At 32.7% G+C, this 14,208-nt stretch overlaps 2 protein-coding genes across 3 annotated transcripts in view; one reads left to right on the top strand and one right to left on the bottom strand.

Annotated features, from left to right (window-relative positions):
* LOC143904829 (UDP-glycosyltransferase UGT5-like) overlaps positions 1–4,736 on the bottom strand; it is a 32,112-nt gene extending 27,376 nt beyond the window's left edge. Inside the window, exon 1 of one of the 2 annotated variants that reach the window (XM_077419790.1) lies at positions 4,463–4,736. In XM_077419790.1, coding sequence (XP_077275916.1) covers positions 4,463–4,690 — 228 coding nt within the window. In that variant the 5' untranslated portion in view covers positions 4,691–4,736. The remainder of the gene's footprint in view (positions 1–4,462) is intronic. The other variant, XM_077419789.1, reaches the window with a different exon arrangement.
* A 7,997-nt stretch (positions 4,737–12,733) lies between these two features.
* On the top strand, positions 12,734–13,603 carry LOC143904845 (uncharacterized). The gene has a single exon (XM_077419806.1). It carries the CDS (start codon positions 12,776–12,778, stop codon positions 13,586–13,588), a length of 813 nt encoding a protein of 270 aa, XP_077275932.1. The 5' UTR covers positions 12,734–12,775; the 3' UTR covers positions 13,589–13,603.
* Positions 13,604–14,208: the final 605 nt, after the last annotated feature.

Below are 14,208 nucleotides of genomic sequence, written 5' to 3' on the forward strand. Positions count from 1 at the left end.
GATGACATACTACATATGTCGCTTAGTGTTGCCTCAGTGGAATTCCGCCTTAAGACAAATGCATCAATTTGACGTCTTTTTTTTAATCAATACATTTTTTAAAAATCTATAAGACTGTGTGGGTTAGATTATTCCAAATTAAAAAATGTAAATGTTATTTAAAAAAAAAAGAAAGCGTGTTCTTCTAAAAAAGCGAAAAAATTTGTTTTTAAAATTGACGTACCTAGTACTGACTAAAAAAAAGATACAAGGGTTTTATCTATATATATAAGTACCGGACGTCTGTCCGTCTGTCTGTCTGTCTGTCTGTCTGACCGCGAATTACTCATTCGTTAGTGGACCGAATTTTTATCAAGGATACATGAAATAGGGGTAGAATTTTCCGGGGAATGCCATAAAGTGTATAGTTTTTTGCTACCAATTTTCTGAAAACCAATTTTTCTAATTTTTCGGGAAATAATCAACCAAATTTCAAAGAATTGTATATGAAACAGGGGTAGAATTTCCCAGGGAGTGCTGTAAAGTGTATAATTTTTCGTTACCAATTTTTTTGGAAGCTGGTACGCTGGTACTGAAAGAGTAACCGCAAAAACAGGCCAAAAATAGCCTAATTCACCCTTGTCTTTTTTCACCCTTAAATTTAGACTTCTACTTGGTACTAAATGATAGTCTATAATGAGTTTGAATCCTCAGAAAGTTTCAGATTGAGCCGGCTTTGAAAAAAAAAGAGGCGAGGGGACTCACTCTAATCAAGCACCCCGAAAGTGAGAGGCGAGGGGACTCACTCTAATCACATTTATACTAACATATATTCGCGTATACCTGTATATAATCACATAACAGCGAACAAATACGTTTTTTAAACCTATTATTATGTAAGTTTCCATTTCAACGTTTTAAAACAGCGAATACGCAACCAACTTTGACCCTCCATATCTTGAAAATAAAAAGCCGGCTCAATATCTGAAACTTTCTGAGGATTTATGACTCATTATATTTTTTCTAATTTTTCCAATTTTTCGGGAAATAATTGACCGAATCTCAAAGAATTATATATGAAACAGGGGTAGAATTTTCCGGGGAATGCTATAAAGTGTATAATTTTCGTTACCGATTTTTTTAGAAGCCGGTACCTAAATTTTTCCAATTTTTCCGGAAATAATTGACCGAATTTAAAAGAATTGTATATGAAATAGGGGTAGAATTTCCAGAGGGTTGCTATAAAATGTATAATTTTTCGTTACCGATCTTTTGGGAAACCGGTATCAGAAATTTTTCCAATTTTTTAAGGAAATAATTGACCAAATCTCAAAGAATTGTATATGAAACAGGGGTAGAATTTTGCGGAGAGTACTATAAAATATATAATTTTTTAATTACAAAAGTTTTTTATAATAATTTTTATTTCATTACTTATTGACTTTCTCTATCTTTCTTTTTTTTTACTTTGATTATTTTATACAAGAATCGTGTTATTGCTCGATTTGTCATGAGATAATTCATAAATAAGAATCGTGTAATTGCTCGAATTGCCGAAGTGACGTCATTAATCGCTCGCGGTCGATCAGTTTTTAATGAAATATGTTATATGTAGGATAAGTTGATTATATGTCATCGATCAAAAACAAATCGCAAGGAAAAAACAGAAAGAGGAGAGAGAAGAAAAAGAATATTTATATATTATAAGAAAGAGAAAGAGAGAGAGAGAGAGAGAGAGAGAGAGAGAGACAAAAAAAAAAGTATGTATTTTAAATATCAAATTTCTACGTCTTTCCATCTTTCCATATATTTCTTTGTTTAATTTCCTTTTTAGTTCATTATCTTATTGACTTTCTGTCTTTTTTATCCATACAAATTTATTAGCTTATCCGCTTATCCATACAAATTTATTTATAAATAATTTTAAAATTTTAATGTATTATATTTTTATATATAAATAAATAAAAATATATAGTTTAATATTTTTCCTTTTACAGATATTTAATCTTACACAAAAAAAATTGACGCGTTAAAACCTGTTTTATCCTGTTCCCGTTATAAAGATTTTTTCCTATTCCTTGTTTCTATTTTTCCATTCCTTTGGATTTAAAACATGCAATAAAAATGCATGAAAAAATACTTTATTTATAAAAAAATAGACACCTGAAAAAAAATTATATTGCAACGCGCAAGTGCTGCATACTTTTGCGACATGTTTGTTACACATGGGATTGTACGACATTGGCCGTTGACCGAGTGCGAGACCTTGGCCGGTATTCATAGTCGGTTCTTATATTTAAGGCCATCTTAAGTACAATCTTAAGATGTCATTAATCAATCACAGAGCCTTATTAGCATCTTAAGATATTATTTAAGACGGTCTTGAAATAAGATCTGATTATAAATACCGGCCCTTGTCTCCATTACTGTATAATAATAATAATCTTTATAATGAAAGAAATGAAACAGTTTCGGTTAAAAAAATTTTGTAAATATTTACTAGAATTCTTGAGAATGTCGCAGCTGCCGTAAAATTAATATCTTGACGCTAAGCTATAGGTACTAGATATTATTTGATTCTGTATATAAACAAATAAAATCCAATATTTTACTTTTTATACAACACAGAATATTTTTTCTATCATTATATATATATATATTGCATAAATACACTGTTTTTAATAAGATTTACTTATTTACTTGTATTTTGACAAAAATCATTTTTGTCACGCTATTACCTCACCAGGGTCTGAGTGACCCTATCGTCTCACTTCTCACTTTCTGCCGTGGCTGCTTCGACCGAATTGACTCTCGCAAGTGGCCAGGCTAGTGCTAAAACCTTCAAACTTCCCCCCCCCCCTCCCACAGGTCCGGAATTCCCACCATTGCGCGTTCAAAAAGGGCGCGAGTGCAGGGTCTTTTAGACCCTGGTGAGGTAACTGAGGGTTAAGATGTCATAAAGTGTCATAAACCAATCACAGAGCCGTACGCGTATTACCATCTTTAGATCATCTTACTTAAGACGGTCTTGAAATAAGAATAGAATATTACGGGCCAGATTGTGACTGCTGTTTTTTTCTGTTTCAAGATGGTTTTTCAGTACAAACGTAAAACAGACCAAACGAAATGGACCGGTCCCAGTGACCCCGCTTTACCCAGGCGAGGTCGAGCAAAGCGGACAGTTTCTTTTGCTTTAATTTTTGATTGCAAAAAAGTTTAAATGTTTAACTTTTTTATTTTATTTTATTTTATTTAACAGTTTTTGAGACAATATTATATTAGAATAAAAAAAGTTTCTGATCTTAATTCCTGTATCTTTTTTTTGTCAAACCTTATAATAATTAACACATCCGGGCTGCCCGGGCTTCCCCTACTTTTCGTTATACAAGAGAGGATATAGGTATAACCCAGTCAAATAGGGAAAATTAAAGGAAAATAACTGATAAAGTTTTGAAACTTGGCAAAGATGTTTGTTCAGGCGTACTATTAAACATACTAAAAGTCCTGAACTCAATCTGTTGCGCTCGAGCCGTCATTTTGGAAAAATGGCGCTCCAATTTAGTTTTTTACTTATATCGCGCTAATCATTAGCGATATCGGAAATACGTTTTATATAAAAAATAAAGTTTATAAAATTCTCTACAAAAAAGTTTTATACATTTTTTCCGTATCTATTTTAATTATTAAAGTAGTTTGTCCGACAATACTGTCAAAAAGTTGATAGACAAATGATCAATATATAGTATTTGGCTGGGAGTGACCGCATTATACATGTGTGTGTAAAAATCTCATATGTATAGATACATATAGACATGTGTGCTATTAGATTTTCAAAAGTTAGTTGTCAAATCCGCTAATAAAAATTGTGTACTTCATGTATCAATTGCTTCGAAACTAGACGATCAAAGGTCTTGTATTTTTGTAAGAATATTCTTTCAAGTCTCTTTTATCGTCTTCTGATTTTTGATTAAAACCGTAAGAGTAGTTTGATCTCTACAATTAAAAACGTGATATCGGAAGCTGTTTTCGTTCTATAATACATGTAAAAAGTTTTATTTTTTACTTCCATCAATCTTTTTCTAATTGCACATGTGTGTAGAGCGTGCGCTTACATTAATATACTGTCCAAATTTTACAAGATTTCTAAGAAAATGAGTTTACCGATGTACTACCTTAAAATACAATACTTTAATGATAAAATAAATACGGAAAAAATGTATACAACTTTTTTGTAGAGAATTTTATAACCCTTATTTTTTATATGAACATAATTCCGATATCGTTATATATATATATATATTTGACTGGGCTAATATAAAAATATAATAAATTAAGATCTCCAAAAAAGATTGTACGTAAAATAGAAAACAATATTTTAAAATAAAAAAGTTATATGTATATCTTTTTTATTTGTTTTATAATTTGCAAATAATCGATTTATATCTCTCAGAATGTCTTCCAGTTTCATACAATATCTACTTACGGCGTACGTCAAATTCTGCGCGAGTTTACCCTTGACCTTAGTCTCATGTATGCTCACTGCGTGTACATGATGACCTCTGCGAAGCAGCCCTTTAACCAAATACTCCGTCCAGACGTGGTGGCTAGGCAACGGAATATTCTGTATCACTAAAATCGACAATGGTTTCGACGCTGCAACGAGATCACTCATTAAAATACAACAAACAAGGAAAATGACACGACTTAACATTGTAGCGCAAAACTTCTCGCGTGGTCTCTCAATCAGAACTGAGACTAAATATATCTGTATGCCTAGTATAGCATTCCCCCTCTCTTCATTTCGAGATAACAGCGTTTATTATAATGATATTTTATATAACTTCAAGCTGGTAATATTGAGAATTTCTCGACAACTTAGCTATATATAAGCATAAAAATAAGAAAAAAAGATGCATAAATAAATTATTAACATCCCTCCCCACCTAGTTTTTTTCGGATCTTTATACCGCATATGTGGGTCTGTCGCGTCCGACGTTATTTTTCCTACCTTAAAGTATTTTAAAAAATTTGAAAAAATTCACAAAACATCTGTCTACATTGTAGTTGACGAATTTATAGTCATTTTGACAAAAATCATTGATTTAATATCTTATTTTTAATATATATATATATATATATATATATATATATATAAACTTGAATAAATATAAAGAAATTAAAGAGATGGATTTCTTTAAAAAAACCGTAGCCGGATAAGAAGGATCAAGGTGCCCCCACACGGATCATGCTTATTTTTTTCCTTTGATTGCTATCAGTGTCACTTACAATTTGGTCAAATATTAGCCTTTAATATCAAACCGTTTTGGTGTAAAAGATAAAAATAAAAATTTCGAAAATAATTTATATTTTTTGATCGGTTTAACCGATTTTGATGAAGTTTTAATATGTTGTAGATATCATTGAGACACATTTGTGGAAAATTAGGAAAAGGTTTCTGATGACAGAAACATAGATAAAATAAATAAATAAATGTTCTTGCTATTTTTTACTCTCAATATCTTTCTGGCACAATTACGAAAAAATTTTTGTAGAATCTTGGAGTAGTTTCTTATCAGACATAATTTTTTTTAAAACAGTAAATGGGTAGGCGGTACTTTTAAAAAATAAAATTTTTTTTTTTATTTTTTTTAAATATGATATGTTTTTAGTACAATCGCCATATATTTTATATAGAATTTTGACATAGTATTCTACAACAAGTATAAAATAGGTAGTCGGAAGTTTAAAAAAATAATTTTTTTTTTTGATTTTTTAAATTATGATATGCTCTTTTTGTATCATTGTTATATTTTTTGTGAACTTTTAAGACGATATTCTACAACAAGTAATTTTTTTGAACTAATAAAATGGGTAGAAAGTACTTTAAAAAAACAAAATATTTTTTTCAAAATTATCATAGTTTTTTAGTACCATTGTCATATTTTTGTTTAGAATCTTGGAATGGAATCCTACAACAAGTAATCTTCCGGAATCGATGAAATAAATAGGGGCAGGTACTAAAAAAATAATAAAACAAAAAAAAATAAATTGAAATAATATTAAAAGGATAAACTATAATCGTATTAGATCAAATGTTTATTAATGAAGTACACATACACATACGTTCATATTTAAATATTTTTTTATATTTAAATATATTTAAAACAGACTGCATATCATGCCTATTATTAATGAAGATAATGATGAAGTTTAGTCCATCCATATGAATATAATTATAAATAGCGTAAATAATAGTATGAGAGTGATTATGTGAACAAATGTGTATGTGTACTTCATTATTTTGAGTGTATGTGTACGTGTATGTGTATGTGTGTACTTCATTAATAAACATTTGATTTAATATACGATTATAGTTTATCCTTTTATAATTATTTCAATTTACTTTATTTTATTATTTTTTTAGTACCTGCACCTATTTATTTAATCGATTCCGGAAAACTACTTGTTGTAGGACTCCATTCCAAGATTCTAAACAAAAATATGACGATAGTACCAAAAAACTATGATAATTAAAAAAATATATATTTTGTTTTTTAAAGTATCTTCTACCCATTTTATTGATTCAAAAAAGTGTGCAAGTAGAAACCTGCACATTGCTTCTTCCATATGAGGAAGCCTGTTTTTGTATGCATAATTATCAGTAGATATTTATTAATTTGGCTTCCTCATAGAGGAAGCAATGCAAGTTTCTACTTGCACACTTAAAAACTATGAGGAAGCAATGTGCAAGTTTCTACTTGCACACTTTTTTTATGGATAGAGTATCATTAAAGATATATTGGTGTTGAATTTGGCAATGATCGGTGAAGGGGTTACCAATTTTTGCCTAAAAAGTGTACAAATCATACACGTAATCTTATATATAAGATATCATTAAAGGGAGGTTGTTTCGAATTTGGCGAAGATTAGTGAAAGGGTTACCGATTTCTGCCTAAAAAATGTATAAGGTAGACCGAGGCAAATCGAATTACTAATTAACACGACAAAATTGCTCGTTTAAAATAAAACACTAACGAAAATTGTCTTACAACTTATATTAATCCGATTCGCCTTAATCTACCCTAAGTTATTCAATTGATAGCCAATCCTCAAAACCGATCCTCAAAAAATTTAAATTCGACGTTTTCGAACATAAGCAACACATTGGCATCGAAAACTCAAAAAACAATTTTTACTTCGGTCTTTCCTATCCCTATTTCATAGATAATTCTATTAAATTCGGTTGATTAAACTTAGCTTTATATACGATAAAATTTATGGACCTTTGATCGCGTATAAAGCTGGGTCTAATCAACCAAATCTTAAAAAATTATATATGAAATAGGGGTAGAAAAGAATAAAAAATATAATAAAATTAGAAATAGATCGATATCTCCAAATTTGCGGAAATTAGAGCAACCACGGACATTTCTAAAAAAATTTAAAATTTTTTTAAAAAAGAACCCCTTTACAGATCATCGCCAAATTCAATACCAACCTTCCTTGAACGATACTCTATCGATTAAAAAAAAAACAGCCCAATATCTCAATATTTGCGGAAGTTAGAGCAACCACAGACATTAAATCTGCACACACACACACACACACACACACACACACACACACACACACACACACACACACACACACGCACACACACACACACACACGCACACACACACACACACACACACACACACACACACACACACACACACACACACACACACACACACACACACACACATACGGACATTTTTTTTAGGCGATATTTCGACGTTTTATACAACAATCTGAACATATTGGCAGAAAAAACTCAAAAACCAATCTCTTCGTTGGTTTCTTCTATCTCTGTTTCATATATAATTTTTTTTAAATTTGGTTGACTAAACCCAACTTAAACGCAATCGAAGGTTCATATACGAAATTCACGAAAACAAAGCTTCTTCTATGAGGAAGCAAAATTACTTGTTGTAGAATACCGTCTCAAAAGTTCACAAAAAAATATAGCAATGGTACAAAAAGCATATCATAATTTAAAAAAATAAAAAACAATATTTTATTTTTTTGAACTTTTGCCTACCTATTTTATTGGTTCAAAAAAATTACTTGTTGTAAAATACTATCCCAAAATTCTACATAAAATATATGGCAATCGTACATCGTACCAAAAGCATATCATATTTTAAAAAAATAAAAAAGGATACTTTATTTTTTAAAAGTACCGCCTACCCATTTTATTGCTTCAATAAAAATTATGTCTGATAGAAAACTACTCCAAGATTCTATACAAATTTTTTTATAATTGTGCCAGAAAAATATTGAAACTAAAAAAAGCAAGAACATTTACTTTTTTTCTCAATGTTTCTGTTATCAGAAACCTTTCCCAAATTTTCCACAAATGTGTCTCAATGATATCTACAACATATTAAAACTTCATCAAAATTGGTTAAGCCGATCAAAAGATAGGAATTATTTTCGTAATTTTTATTTTTATTTTAATTTTTTACACCAAAACGATTTAATATTAAGGGCTAATACTTGACTAAATTGTAAGTGACACTGATAGCAATCAGAGGGAAAAAAATGAGCATGATCCGTGTGGGGGCACATTGTTCCTTAAATTCTTATCTGGCTACGGCCTTTGTAATTTTTTTTCTAAGTAGTATAAAAAATTTTTTTTAAGGTTTTTTACTTCAGAAGTAAATGTTCAAAAAAAATAGTGCAGATTGATATCTTCAAAAAAGTTGAATTATTCAGGAGAGTCAAAATGGTAAATTTTAGGTAAGTAAAATCGTTGATAAATGAAAAATTAAAGATAAAATCATATTTAATGTAGCAAATATAACATTTTTTAATAATTCATTACAAATTTATGTAATATATAACATGTAGAATATGTTGAAAAGATTCATATCATCCACCGAACTTCGGCCGCCATCCAAAATTCCATTTTTTTGGGGGGGGGAATAACTAAACTGTAGAGAAACAACTATTTGTTTAAAAATCTTTTAAAGGGACGTTGTTTTGACCAAAAACAACATTTATCATAAATAATGGCAACATTGTTACTTACTATAGATAAAGACTATGTCAAATGTATACCTGGATCTGAGACGTCCGTACGAGATTTGACTTGCTCGACAATATGTTTATCTTTCGAAGCGGTTTGGATTTTTTCCCCCACCTACTTTTTTTAGAGGAGGAAGCCAGGCAGGTTTGCTCACTCTCAATTTTTAATCTTTCTTACAGTAACCATTACGCATTACTATACAGTAAACATTCTCCCAGTAACCAGTACGGATTTCACAGTAACCATTACGTTAAAGACCAGTACTTAATGATTCCGGTGCAATATTTTAACAAAAACAAATTTTTTTTTCTTTTTTATTTTCAAATAGTTTTTATTTTTTTCTAATATTTTTATAGTTTAATTTGTATTCGTGGTTTTGCATATATTCTATTTTATATTAATTAAAATTACGCACTGTTTTACCATTTTTGAAAACACATTGACGGGAGACGGGATTCGAATCTAAGATTCCGAAATAACAACCTAATACGCTAACGCTGAGCTAACAATCTATTCTACAATAACTATTATGTATCTCTCTGAACTGCTCTGAACTCGCGCGATAGAACGAATATGGAGGGCCAACAGTAATGGTTACAGGTTACAGAATCGCACATATGATTGAATAATCTCAAACTTCTCAGTAATTATTTCTCTTCTATTATTTCTTTCAGACAATGTCGCTTACAATCTTAATCTTTAGAATTACTGTGTTTTTCAACAAACAAGACTTTTAAGTAAGCATGTGTGTATTGAAATTAAAAGTTGAGAATAAACAAAAATTACTGTTTTTTGGCTCTCAGCGTTAATTCTCAAGTTACATATGTTGTTTTGGCTCGGACGCCGTAGATCTATGTATATAGATAGAGGGATATGTATTTATGTATGTAGATATAGTACACAGTATCTATTCACTTCCTACTACTATCATTGTTGAAATTGAATGACGACATTCGCATGCAGGCTCTATTGGCAATAAAGCGAATTATGACTAATAAATAGAAATTATTTATAACTTTATAAAAAATAAGAATATTATTTTAAACGATCCAGAAAGTTCTGGAACTTTCCAGATGTCTAAAATTAACTCGCCTCTACACGTATATAAAAAACGTTAGGTGATTGCGCGCTTTATTTATAGTACCTATACTGCTTCATATTAAACTCGATCTTATATGAAAACTTTGCAAAAGCGCTTAAACAATCCGGACAACTTTTTAGTATTTATATAACTATTTTCCGCAAATAAATCAGGCCAAGCTAAAGGAAGGCATGTTTATTATTAGTTCTCAAATTTAAAGACTTAAAGAAAATAATGAATTTTAAAGTCACTTAACTGAACGAGCTCTCTGCCTGGATATCTTTTAAGAAAGACTTCTTGGGAGATACAAAAAAAGATGTTAACAACTAATCCTTGATTTTTTGAGAAACTACAAAGAATGGGAATTTTTCACTGAAAAGTCTCAGGGAAAGGAATTTACTCAGCTCTCGCTTAGAGTTTTTCCAGCAAATGTAGAAACTGTTAGCAATGAGCAGAGCAAGCGACTTCATCAAGACTTATCAGTCATGGAGGCCTGTTATCAAGATAATTATAGTAGTATAAAGATAGTGGTATAAAGTAGTATAAAGATAATAGATAATTATTTTTATCTTTTTTAAAAGAAAACAGACTCAACAGTTTACAAGGCACAAAAGACTTAAAAAAAAAGTTTAAGATCTATTTTGAATTAGAGTAAGTTTGGGTAAATTGAACCATTCGGGCAAGTTGAACCATCACAATATCTTTTTATCGATTAGTATTACAATCTAGCAATCTAGCGGACAGCAGTGGAATTACTGACTGCTGGACCACTAACTTAACGTACAAAGCAGCAACGTAGCACAACGTGTCATAAAGTTAAAAATTAAAACAAAAAATTTGGTGTGTATTGCTTAATTACAGCGTAAGGTTAGTATATAAACTTTTATTTTGCAGTCAGGTTACTTCACGGCTTCTTAGAGTGCAGTCCCACGTAGACGAAATAGCGGAACGAAAAAGTAGAACGGAAAGGAAGTATAGTAAGGGATAACCAATCACTTTTATTCCGTTCCGCTTTTATATATGACTGAGTTTCCCATGGACATATTTTACGGAAAAACGAAAAGAATTCTAACCTAAAATTTACAATAATTTTGAATTATCTTTGTTTTTCCGTAAAATATATTCCATGAGATTGTTCCATTTATCATAGACAAATATTATCTAATAATATTAATTATTTTTATGAAGTATAATTAACTAGATTTGCGAAGCGCGGGCTCAAAATCTATTCCCCTCTCCTTAAACTCACCCATTAATTAGGAGCACCAATAGAACTCCATAAAACCTCCAATTTTCAACCCCATAGTAGCCATTTCCATAAAATTAGTAACCTTTTGGTACCAGTTTCATCGGGCGGCAGTGTGGTCTAGTAGTAGAGCGGCAGACTCGTAATCTGAGGAACCAGGTTCGAGTCCACTAGAGCCATGTAAACATGGAAAGTTTTTCCGAAAGCTGCGCCCCTCCGTGCAAGATTAGGCTCTTGTGCGGAGCAAACTGGGCTCCGTCTTTCGGAAAGAGACGTTAAGCCGTTGGTCCTAAGGGTTAAAGTGAGAGGAGAAGGGTACTAAAGGAGACTACATTGCGAAACCCTATGGGGATATGCAATAAAGTAATGTTTATGGTTTATGGCACCAGTTTCATCAAGATCATCAACAAAAAATTAGAAAAATTTTGGCACTGATTTCACGAAAATTGATCCATTAATAAAAAATTATTCATTAATAAAAAATAAAACTTATCCTTTAAAAGTTAAAAGACTTTTGGCACTGTTTTCCAGAAAATCCTTACAATTTTCAAGTGTGCAAGTAGATACATGCACATTGCTTCAGAAACCTGCACATTGCTTTAGTTTTTAAGTGGACAAGTAGAAACTTGCACATTACTTTTTTACCATTTTTAAGTATGCAAATTATAAATTTGCACATTGCTTAATCAACATTTTATTTTGCTCATAAATTTTTTTATGCATAATTATTAGCAGATATTTATTAATTTGGCTTCCTCATAGAGGAAGCTTTATGAGCAAAATAAAATGTTGATTAAGCAATGTGCAAATTTATAATTTGCATACTTAAAAATTGTAAGGAAGTAATGTGCAAGTTTCTACTTGCCCACTTAAAAACTAAAGCAATATGTAGGTTTCTACTTGCACACTTAAAAACTATGAGAAAGCAATGTATCTACTTGCACACTTAAAAATTGTAAAGAAGCAATGTGCAAGTTTCTATTTGGACACTTAAAAACTATGAGGAAGCAATGTGCAAATTTCTACTTGCACCATTTTTTTATTGTGATAAGTTTTATTGTGACTAATATTTGTTATACTAATTAATGATATATTATTACAAAAATCAATTAAATAATTAATGTTTTTACTAAAATGATCTCTACTAATTGCGGATATTTTTTATTTCTATTTGGTTCAATTGGTTAGTTAATTCTTCCACGGAAGTAATGTGCAACTTTCTAATTTGCACACTTTTAAATTATTTTTTCTAATTTTGTATCGCATTGTATTTTTCACTCAAGTAAGGTAGTACAATTCTTTTATTTACTCTCATTTTGATAAAAATTTATACATTGTTTTCGGAAGTGTAAAGGAGGAAGGTATACGGAAGGTGAAAGGAAAAGGTGTAAGGGAGATGCGAAGGAGAAAAACCGTGGAGGAGCGGAAGGAAGACTGGATAGGAAAAGAGACGATGGCAGGGATGGGGCAAAGGTCGGAGGAGACAGAGTGGGTGGAGGAGATCAGGAAAGAAGTCAGGAAGATAGGGCAGGAAATCAGGGAAGAAATAAGACGGGAAGGAAAAGGCATCAGGAAGAAATTAAAGGAGATTGGAGTGAGGTTGGAGAGGCTAGAGGAGGGGCGCTGGCGGTGCGAGGAAAGCGAGGAGCAGGATGAGGAGGAGGAAAGAGAGACAGATGAGAGCAACGGGTGGAGAGGGAGGGAAAAGGAACCAGCAAGGACGAAGAGGAGTAACAGGGGAGTGGCAAGAAAGGAGATGACGGAGGAGGATGGATCGGAAGGCAGCGAGGGAGGTTGGAGCGAGAAGGGGTGGGGAAGAGACTGGTGGGAGGAGGTGGCCAGCGAGGAAGATAGGAGAAAGGAGGAGGAGAACAGGTACGCGGCAAGAGGACATACACAGGGGGAGGAAAAAGGGGGGAGAAGGAAGGATGAGAATAAAAAGGAAACAGAAGGGAGAGCGAGCAGGGAGAAGGAAGACAGAGGCTACAGAGAAGAAAGGACGGCCAAAGAGGGCAAGGGAGGACAGGAAGAGAAGAGTAGGGAGGAGGAGGGGACAGAAGAGAGGAATAGAGCGCGGAGGGCGGTAGAAGACAAGGAGGAGGAAGTGAGGAGAAAAAAGGAAAGGAAAGAAAGAGAGGAAAAAGAGGAAAGGAAGGAGAGGGAGAGGAGGCTTGGTCAAGGGGAAGGCTGGAGACTGGAGAAGCAGTGAAGTGAGGATTTGGAGAAGAGGAAAGGTAGGGAGAAAGGAGAAGGAGTGAGGGAGGAGATGGAGAGAAGGAGGAAAGAAGAGGAAGAGAAGGCGAGGAGACTAAAGGAGAGAGTAAAGAGGCTGGAGGAAGAGAGAGAGCAAAAGAAGAGAAGAAAGAAGAATGTAGTATGGAGAGGGTTGGATGGAAGGGACGCGGAAGAAAGGAGGGGCATGATGATACGGGTAGCAGAGAAGGTACTGGGGAAAGAGCCAAAGATTAGAAGGGTCTGGGAAAGGAAAGGGGAAGGAGGGAGAGAGGTTTTGATAGTGGAGATAGAAAATGAGAGGGAGAGGGCAGAATTGCTGGGAAGATTTGGAGAGGTTAGGCAGAGGTGGGGGATTGGGGTGGACGAGGACCTGTCGATGGAGGAGAGGAGGACAAGGTGGAGGATGTTGGAGAAGGCGAAGGAAGAAAGGGACAAGGGAAGAAGAGCGAGGGTGGAAAACAGGAGACTGTGGGTGGATGGTAGGGAGATAGAATGGAAGGAGGAGGAGGGAAAATGGGAGGAGGTATAAAGGGGAGGGGATAAGGTTGATAGCTAGGAACGGGAGGAGGAGGAGAAGGGGAGGGTATTAGGATA

This window comes from Temnothorax americanus, unplaced genomic scaffold (assembly GCF_048541705.1).
Source record: "Temnothorax americanus isolate GAGA-0224 unplaced genomic scaffold, ASM4854170v1 Scaffold59, whole genome shotgun sequence".
NCBI lineage: Eukaryota > Metazoa > Arthropoda > Insecta > Hymenoptera > Formicidae > Temnothorax > Temnothorax americanus.